Raw genomic sequence first — 10,015 nt, forward strand, 5'->3', positions numbered from 1 at the left:
AAAAATCCAAAGTGGAAATGGATCTTTTATATACTTATTTTACTCTTTAGAAAAGATTTATTTATTTAACTCCATTTGTTATTATCTTTCTAAAAAAAATTGACAAGAGAAAAGATAAGCAAGAAAGCAAGCCACCAGATCTGGGACTAGAACTGCAGTTGGCCATGTGGGAATCCAGTGACTTCAACCACCATGTTACCTACCAACTCCAGGATAGATCTTGAGATGAAACTCAAGAGATCTGTGGAAATCTAAACCTCTGAGAAAAATGAAGTCAAAAGCCAAGTAATTGATGGAGTTTTTAAGCATATTTGTCATTGCCAAGTCAAATGATAAAGAAAATGTGGAGGCAGCTGTCTGTGAATTCTGGATCTACCCAGAACGTCCTACTCTACAGTGCCTCCAGCACCTGCCTAAAGAGTTCTTGATTTCTGATGTTCAACTTGATGCAAGTTAGTCTATTGGTATGTTATATATCTATATATTTAAAGACATTTTTGCTATAGGGTGTGTGCCCTAGCGAGAGAGACAGAGAAAGTGAGAAATCACCCTCCATTGGGAATGACCATCCCGCAATCTCTTCTTCTCGAATTCTCCTCTTGGGATTTTGGGCACGTATGCACATGTGCCTGGCATGAGTTTTAGGTTGCCGGGTACAGAACTTGAACTGTGGCCAATTACATCAAAGTCCAGTGACATAATCATTACACCATTGACTGGTCCCATCTATTGGTATATTCTACTCAAGACTATTCAAGGAAGGCGTTCTGGGAAGTCTACGTCCAACATTGCTCCACTATTGATGGAAAACAATACTGAAACTCACCTCCGTCAAAAGCCCTGCTGGGGGCCAGCAGTTAGCATACTGGCTATGTTGCTGGACTCCCATGTAGTCAACCATGGTTACAGTCCGAGACCCAACGGTTTAAACTCATACAGGGCGCGTGTGCATGCATGCCCAAGATCCGAAGCGAAGGGCGTCAGATGTGGCCATCCCCCCTGGGGGGTGATTTCTTGCTTTCTATCTCTTTCTGGCAAGCGCACACACCCTATAACAAAAACCTCTCCAAAAAAAAAAAAAAAGGGGAAAAAAAGAGCCCTGTTAGAAAAACACATGGCAGAGACCAGCAGTTAGCATAATGGTTATGTCACTGGACTCCCACGTAGTCGACCGCGGTTCGAGTCACGGACCTGGCAGCTTAAACTCACGCCGGGTGTGTGTGCATGCGTGCCCAAGATCCCGAGAGGAGAATGGAGAAGGGATTGTGGCATGACCATCCCCCCTGGGGGGTGATGTCTTGCTTTCTGTCTCTATCTCTGGCAAGCGCACGCACCCTATAGCAAAAACCTCTCAAAAAAAACAAAACAAAAAAACCCAAAAAACCCACTTCCTATTAAATTCATACAATATTGCTCACATAGCACTTACAGATTTTTCTCAACATTCTTTCCTTCTTTAGTTTTTGATATAGGGCATGTTTACTCACCCAAGACAGAGGGAAAGTGAGAAATTACTCCCCAGATGATGGCCACACCACAATCCCTCATTTTCCTGGGATTTTGGGCATGCACTCACATGTGCCCAGTGTGGTCTTACAGCCCCTACGTTTGAACCACAAAGCTGGTCATGTGGAATAAGCCGTTTTAACATCCACAATACCAGCTGGCCCCTCAATGTTTCAAGAGTCACAATTAACATTCAAAGTCCACTAATCCACTTTAAGAACAAGCTACTGAATACTAGTTATAACTTTAGTAACATTTCCCTTACACTATGTACTTTCTGGAATATTCTTTATTATTTTAATTTTTCAAAAAGAATTTGTTCCTTTACATTTGTTATTATTTTTAATTTTGACCAGACAGAGACAGAGACAGGGAAAGTAAGAAACAAGCTTCCATGTGCTTTATATCAAGTTTTCTTCATATGTTCTGTGTGGCAAAGGCTATGTGATAATGAAAGGATTTTCATATTCTTCATTAGGTTATTTTTGGTGTTGTTTCTTTTTTTTCCCCCACAGAACATGCAGCTCATTGAAAGAGAGAGAAAATGAGAGGGGAACTGAGAAATCACCACCCCAAGGGGCAATACCACAATCCCTTTTCCTCCACTCACCTCCTACAATTTTTGGCATGCATGCACACATACCCAGCATGAGTTTTAAGCCATCAGGTTGTCTGGCCCTGAGGAAGTCCAGTGCCTTAAAAGCTACACCACCTGCTAGCCCCCTTTACTTAGGTTCTATCTCTATTGTGAATCCTTTCATGTATTTGCAGAGAACTACAACAATGGAAGGCTTTCCCACAATTCTTACACACATATGGTTTTTCTCCAGTATGAATTTTTTCATGTATTCTCAAGTGATGGGAAAAAGTAAAGGCTTTCCCACATTCTTTGCATATATAACATTTCTCCCTAGTGTGAGTTTTTTCATGTATTTTTAATCCATGGGAATGAAGAAAGGCTTTCCCACACTGTTTACATTCATAGTGTTTCACTGTAGTGTGTGTGTTTTCATGTTTTCGAAGGGAACTAGGAAAAATAAAGGTTTGGGGACATTGCTTACATTTATAGGTTTTTTCTCTCGTGTGAGTTCTTTCATGTATTCGAACAGAAGTTGAAGAAAAAAAGCCTTTCCCACATTGCTTACATTCAAAGGGTTTCTCTCCGGTGTGAGTTCTTTCATGTTTTCTATGATAACGGGGACAACTATAGGCTTTCCCACATAGCTTACATTCATAGGGTTTTTCTCCGGTGTGAGTTCTTTCATGCTCACGGAAGTTACTGGGCCAACTAAATGCTTTCCCACATACCTTACACTTATAAGGTCCAACTCCAGTGTGCGTGATCATGTGTCTTTTAAGATGTGAGGAACAAGCAAATGCTTTCTCACATTGCTTACACTTATGGGGTTTTTCTCCAGTGTGATATCTTTGATGTAATTGATAGGGAAAGGCACGACGGAATGTCTTTCCACAGATCTTACATTTATAGGGTTTTTCTCCAGTATGGGTTCTTGCATGTTTTCGAGCATCACTGGGACAACGGAAGGCTTTACCACACTGCTTACATCGATAAGGTTTCTCTCCAGTGTGCGTTCTTTCATGGATTTGCAAATAACTAAAACAAATGAAGGCTTTCCCACACTGCTTACATTCATAGGGTTTTTCTCCAGTGTGAATCCTTTCGTGGATTCGAAAGGAACCAGATTGAGAAAAGGCTTTCCCACATTCCTTACATTCATAGGGTTTCTCCCCACTGTGAATCCTTTCATGTATTCGAATGTAAGACAAGTTATTGAAGGCTTTCCCACATTTCTTACATTCATAGGGTTTCTCTCCACAGTGGTTCTTTTCATGTATTCGAAAGGAACACAATTGCTTAAAGGTTTTCCCACATTCTTTACACTCATAGGGTTTCATTCTACTGTGAGATCTTTCATGCCTTTGAAGGTAACTGGAAAAAACGAAGGCTTTTCCACATTGTTTACACTGATGGAGCTTCTCTCCGGTGTGAATCCTTTCATGTATTCGAATGGAATATACATCGCTGAAGGCTTTCCCACATTCATTACACTTATAGGGCTTCGCTCCACTGTGAGTTCTCTCATGTTTCTGAAGATATGTGGAACAACTAAAGGCTTTTCCACATTGTTTACAACAATGGACCTTCTCTGTGTGAGTTCTTTCGTGTATACGCAAGTAACAGGGAAAATCAAAGGCCTTACCACACACCTTACATTTATAAGGTTTGTATCCTGGGTGCAATACCATATGTGCTCGAATATCTTGGAGACAAGTGAGCTCTTTCCCGCATGCCTTACATCCGTAAAGTTTATGTCCACTGTGAGTTTTTTCATGCTTTTTAATGGAAATAAAACAATGAAAGTCTTTACCGCATACCTTACATTCATAGGATTTCCCTACCATGTGAGTTTTTTCATGTAATTTAAATAGACTGAGATAACCAAAGGTTTTCTCACATATCTTACATGTGTAATTTCCACTTCCACTATGTGTTTCCACGTCTCTTCCCACACATCCAAGAGAAGTGAAGGGGTTTCCAGGTGGCTTACGTTTACATGGCTCCTCTGCATACTCCTGACACTCATATACTGTCTCTTCTCCATGAGCTCTGTTGCACCTACTGACAGATAAATGAACGCAGCCTTCTGTACAGGCAGGGCTTTCACATGGTTGAACTCCAAGAGGCATCTGCTCATTCAAATTGTCTGTAACATGACTAAGAGTTTCTCCACAGGGACTTTCCTTTTCTTTTCTTTCACATAATCTCTGTATTACATGACTTCTGTAAAGAGCAAGAAGCACATTACTATGGATTATAGGATTAGGACTTAGACATCTATTAAGAAATGAGTACATGGGACTGGCAGGTGGTGCAGTGGTTAAGGTGTTGGACTCCTACATGGGCCACTGTGGTTCGAGTTCCAAACCTGTTGGCTTGCTTTCTCACTTTATCTTTCTCTCTATATGTCTTTCTCTGGTCAAACTAAAATAATAATGATAAAAAAAGTTAGTAGTTTTTTTTTTTTTTAAAGAACAAAGTTTTTTTTTTAAAGAAAGAAGTACTAAACATTTATTGTTATTTTTATCAGGTAACATATAGGATTTATACACTGAATTGACTTTTTTTTTCTTTTCTTTGGAGAGGTTTTTGCTATAGGGAGCGTGTGTTCGCCAGACAGACAGAGAGACACAGAGATAGAAAGCGAGAAATTATCCCCCAGAGGGGATGGCCTCACCGCAATCCCTTCTCCTGCATTCTCCTCTCGGGATCTTGGGCACACAAGCACATGTGCCTGGTGTGAGTTTAAGCCACCGGGTCTGGGACTCGAACCACGGTTGACTATGTGGGTGTCCAGCAACATAGCCATTACGCTAACTGCTGGTCCCTAAACTGAATTGACTTTTTAAAATGGATTTGGGGCCAGCAGATACTGTTACAGTTGAGGTGCTGGGACTTTCACTTGGCTGACTGAGATTTGAGTCCCAGACTTGGCACTTTCGCTTTTAGCATCTTAAAATAAATAAATAAAATAAAAAAAATTTTTTTCCTGTTTCTTGTTGGCTTTTTTAAGAGAGATTTTTACTACAGGGCATGTATGGTTGCCACAGACACAGAAAAAAATGAGAAATCATCCCCCAAGGGGTATGGCCACACTACAATCCCTTATCTTCCATTCTCCTCTTGGGATTTTGGGCATGCAAAGACACGTGCACGGCATGAGTTTGAACCTCTACGTCTGGGACTTGAACCATAGTTGGCCATGTGGGAGTCTAGCAACGTAACCATTACACTATCTGCTGGTGCCAAATTAAATAATAAAAAAAAATAAAAAAGGAAAGCATGGATTTTTATACATGTTCTGCAGGAGGCCCTACTACAGTGACTATCAAAGAAGTGACATCAGGACCAGCACTTAGTGTAATGGATATGTCACTGGACTCCCAAGTAGTGGTCTGCGGTTCGAGTCCCGGACCTGGCAGCTTAAACTCACGCCGGGCGCATGTGTGTACGTGCCCAAGATCCTGAGAGGAGAGTGGAGGAGAAGGGATTGGCCGTGTGACCATCCCCCCTTGGGGGTGATTTCTCACTTTCTGTCTCTCTGTCTTTGTCTTTGTGGTGAGTGCACACTCCCTATAGCAAAATCCTCTCCAAAAAAAGAAAATAAATAAAAAAGGCAGTGACATTGATATGTGGTTTCTCAATACTATTTCCAAGTAAATTATTTTGCAAACTTTGAACAGTTAAGTATACATTTTTAGACAAAGTTTGCTGGGAATAAACAAGCCCAAATATAGGTTCATTCCTTTTGTCTGTCTTAAAATTTCATGATACCTCCTCTAAGTAATATTGCTTTCTTTCATGAGTGCAAATTACCTTAGATTTTTCATGGCATTTGGATACTGATCTTCTGAGTTCTGGTCTTCCCAGTTTCTCCCTAAAATGTAGATCCAAAAAACTGTATGAATAATTATGAACTTATGGAAAATGATTAGACCTGACAGTGACGGAACAGTGTGATTATGCCAGATTTATTAGCAAAAATGCTTTTTCCATGTAGTATATCTGAAAAAAGCCATGATTAGAAAACACTTGTACTTTAATTGAGTAAGTGAAGAAATGTCATCATTCTTACCTGTACAGACCAGATTCCTGATGATTTCCTGCATCACATCTCTGTAGAGTTTCCTCTGTGAAGGATCCAGTAAAGCCCATTCCTCCTGTGTGAAGTTCACAATCACATCCTCAAATGCCACTGAGTCCTGCAACATCCCACATATGAGTAGAGGTGGGTCAGAATGACAGTAGTGGGAATCTAGACTCAGTTCATTAGATATTCATAGGATGGAGTGGATTGCATTCATTCATTCTATAGGTTATCAGAATTCATTTTTGTCCATAATTATTTTCTCACAGATAGTCAATATAATGCTAAAATTGGCATGTTCAGTTAAAGAATAGCAAAATTCAAACATTCAGTAATACTTTTTCGGTATTTGAACTGCAGTCGGTCATGTGGGAGTGTCCAGTGCCTTATCTACCATGCCACCTGCTGGTCCCCAAATCTTAGAATAAATTAATGAGTGAATGAATAAATAAATAAACAAAAGATTGCCCTATTAACAGACTCATCCAAAAAGGCTGGGAAAGGTGATATTTTCGCTTCTCTTTGTTTTTGTACACTGTGTTATTAACAGGATGCTTGTAAAAACATTGCCTATATATAATCTAAAAGAACACTAACTTTAGCGAAATACACATGAGAGGAAACAAGGCCTAAGGAAAAAAGTGTGTTTTTCTATTAAAAAAGTATTTATTTATTTAATTCCATGTTGTTGTTGCTGTTATTATTTTTAAACTGTGACCAGACGGAGAAAGGGAAAGTGAGAAAGCAAGCTGCCCAGTCTGCCACATGGGAATCCATTACCTTTAACCACCATGCCACCTGCTGGCCAAGGAAAAACCCTTCTTTTTTTGCTATAGGGCACGTGTGCTTGCTAGAAAGGCAGAAACAGACAGAAAGCAAGAAATCACCCCCAAGGGGTGATGGCCACAGGGCAATCCCCTCTCCTCCATTCTCCTCTCGGGATCTTGGGCACGCAGATATGCATGCTCACTATGAGTCTGTGCCACCCGGTACAGGACTCAAACAGCAGTCGACTACATAGGAGTCCAGCAACACAGCCAATACGCCATCTACTGGTCCCAGATAAAAACTTTTTAAAGAATATTTACCATTTATTAATTCATTTAAAAAAATTATTTTATCCTACTTCATTTATTTATTTAAACTTGACCAGAGAGGGACAGAACGTGACAAAGAGAAAGAGAAAGTGAGAAAACAAGTCATCAGGCCCAGAATTTGAACTACGGTTGAGCATGTGAGGAGTCCAGCTCCTCAACCACCACCCCACCTACTGGCCCCCACTCATTTATTTTTAATTTGACCAGAAAGACACACAAAGAGAGAGAGAGGGAAAATGAGAAAGCAAGCCACCAGGCCTGGAACTTGAACCATGGTTAACTATGTGGGAGTGTCCACCGCCTTAACCACCATGCCACCTTCTCGTCCCAAAAGACAATACTTAAAAAAAATTTACCAAGGGCCATCAGTGGCAAGGAGACTAAGGCGCTCATTGGTGAACTGTAGTTCAAGTTCTAGACCTGGCAGCTTGAAATTCATGCTGGGCAAGTGTGTGTGTATTCCACAAATCCCAAGAGAAGAATGGCAAAGTGAATGCAGCGTGGCCTTTCTCACTTTTTGTGTCTCTGTATCTCCATCAAGCGCATGTGCCCTATAGCAAAAATCTCTTAAAATTTATAGTGTTTACATTTGCCAGAGAATTGAGAGAGAGAAAAAGAAATAGCACCTTGACCTAATGGGACATGGTCAGGTCACTCGCTTTTGCCACTGTCTCCCCCCTGTTGGGATTTTGGGAATGCATAAACATTTTTCCAGAATGTTTATGAAGCTCCTGGGGCTGGAATTTGAACAGCAGTGTACACCACGTGGGACCCAGCTCCCTCAACCACTAGCCCACAGGGTCAAGTCTCTGAAAAATAATCTTAAAAAGTCATTAAACAGCAGCTAGCAGGTGGCGTGGTGGTGGGTGCACTGAACTCCCAAATGGAAGAACATGATTCAAGTTCCAGACCTGGCAGTTTGCTTTCTCACATTCTCTTTCTGGTAAGCGCACATGCCCTATAGCAAATTAAAATAAATCAATCAATTAAATTAATAGTTCAAAAACAAACAAACAAACAAAAGTCATTAGACAGGGTCAGTTAGTGGCATGATGCCTACTTTGACTGGATCCCATATTACCAACTATGTGAGCTGAGACTTGGATCTGGTGGCTTGAAAAATACATTAGGCAGGAATCAGCGGGTGGCATGGTGGTTAAGGCACTGGACACTCCCGCATGGCCGACTATGGTTTGAGTCCCAGACCTGGTGGCTTACTTTTTCACTTTCTCTCTCTGGTCAAATTTAAAAGAATTAATGAATAAATAAAGTTAAATAAATAATTCTTGGATCAGCAGTTGGCATAATGGCTATGTTGGTGGACTCCCATGTACTCAACCACAGTTCGAGTCCTGGACCTGGTGGCTTAAACTCACGGCAGGTGCATGTATGTGCGTGCCCAAGATCCTGAGAGGAGAACGAGGGAGAAGGGATTACGGCATGGCCATCTCCTCTGGGGGAGTGATTTCTTGTTTCCTGTCTCATTGGTGAGCGCACACGCCCTATAGCAAAATAGCTCTCAAAAAAAAATATATATATATATATACACATATAAATGAAAGAGAGAGAAAATAAAATGTTGGGTCAGCAGTTGGCATTGAGGTTAAGGTGGCTGGATCTTACATGGCTGAATGCACAGTCAAGTCCTGGATCTGGCAGTTTAAAAAACACACCAGGTCCACGTGTGTCTAAAAGTCCTGGAAATAAAATGGAGAAGGTATTTATGTATGGTTACTCCCTTGGGGCAGAATTCTCACTTTCCCATTACCATTCTGTTTTTTTTTCATCTACTGTTCGCACACTAAAACTAAAATAAAAGAAAAATGTAGTAGACATATAGAAAAGTAAAACCTGCAAAACCAAGGCTAGTGGGACAAACCCTATAGTTCAACAGCAAAGCACTGGGTATTAGGTTTCTATATCCCACATGGCTGATGGTTTGAAACCTACCCCTGGCTGCTTCAAAAACATGTTAGGCTCACTTCCCTGTGTTCCTCAAAACTCCACAGCACAGAGAAATGGAGGAAAAGAGACTATGGCATGACCATATCACCATTAAAGGGAGCCTTCTCGCTCTCACACTAGGGAAAGCAAATTGGAGTCCAGCGACATAGCCATTACCCCTACTGTTGGTCCCTATTTATTTATTTTTAATAATTATTTTATTTAACTTTATTTATTTAATTTTGAGCAGAGAGGGACAGAGTGAGTGAGGGAATGTGAGAAAGCAAGTCGGAGACTTGACCCATAGTCAGCAATATGGGAGTCCAGCAACACTAACCACTATGGCACCTGCTGGCCCCAGTAAAATAATTTTTGGCGGGGAAAGGCTTTTGCTATAGGGTCAAGTGTGCTTGCCAGAAAAACGGAGAGAGGTAGAGAGACTGAAAGTGAGAAATCACCCCTAAGGAGAGATGGCTATGCCGCAATCTCTTCTCTATTCTCCTCTCAGGATTTTGAGCACATACACCAAGTGTCCAGCGTGAGTTCAAGTCACTGGGGTCCAGGACTCAACTGTGGTTGACAATGTGGGAGTCCAGTATAATGTAGTCATCTGCTGGTCCCTAAAATAATTCTTAAAAATAACAAAATAGGGAACGACCAGTTAGCATAATGGCTATGTCACTGGACTCCCACATAGTTGACAGCGGTTCGCGTCCCAGACATGGTGGCTTAAAACTCACACCGGGCGTGTGTGCGTGCGTGCCCAAGATCCCGAGAGGAGAATGGAGGAGAAGGGATTGC

At 41.2% G+C, this 10,015-nt stretch overlaps 1 protein-coding gene across 1 annotated transcript in view; it reads right to left on the reverse strand.

The window, feature by feature from the left end:
• Window positions 1-2,366: 2,366 nt before the first annotated feature.
• LOC114004433 (zinc finger protein 791-like) overlaps window positions 2,367-10,015 on the reverse strand; it is an 11,649-nt gene continuing 4,000 nt past the window's right edge. Inside the window, 4 exon segments of the mRNA XM_006147203.3 lie at window positions 2,367-2,721; window positions 2,723-4,309; window positions 5,903-5,963; window positions 6,162-6,288. Of these exon segments, the coding sequence (XP_006147265.2) occupies window positions 2,496-2,721; window positions 2,723-4,309; window positions 5,903-5,963; window positions 6,162-6,288 (2,001 nt within the window). The 3' untranslated portion in view covers window positions 2,367-2,495.

The sequence above is a fragment of the Tupaia chinensis genome, unplaced genomic scaffold (assembly GCF_000334495.1).
Source record: "Tupaia chinensis unplaced genomic scaffold, TupChi_1.0 Scaffold000201_2, whole genome shotgun sequence".
NCBI lineage: Eukaryota > Metazoa > Chordata > Mammalia > Scandentia > Tupaiidae > Tupaia > Tupaia belangeri.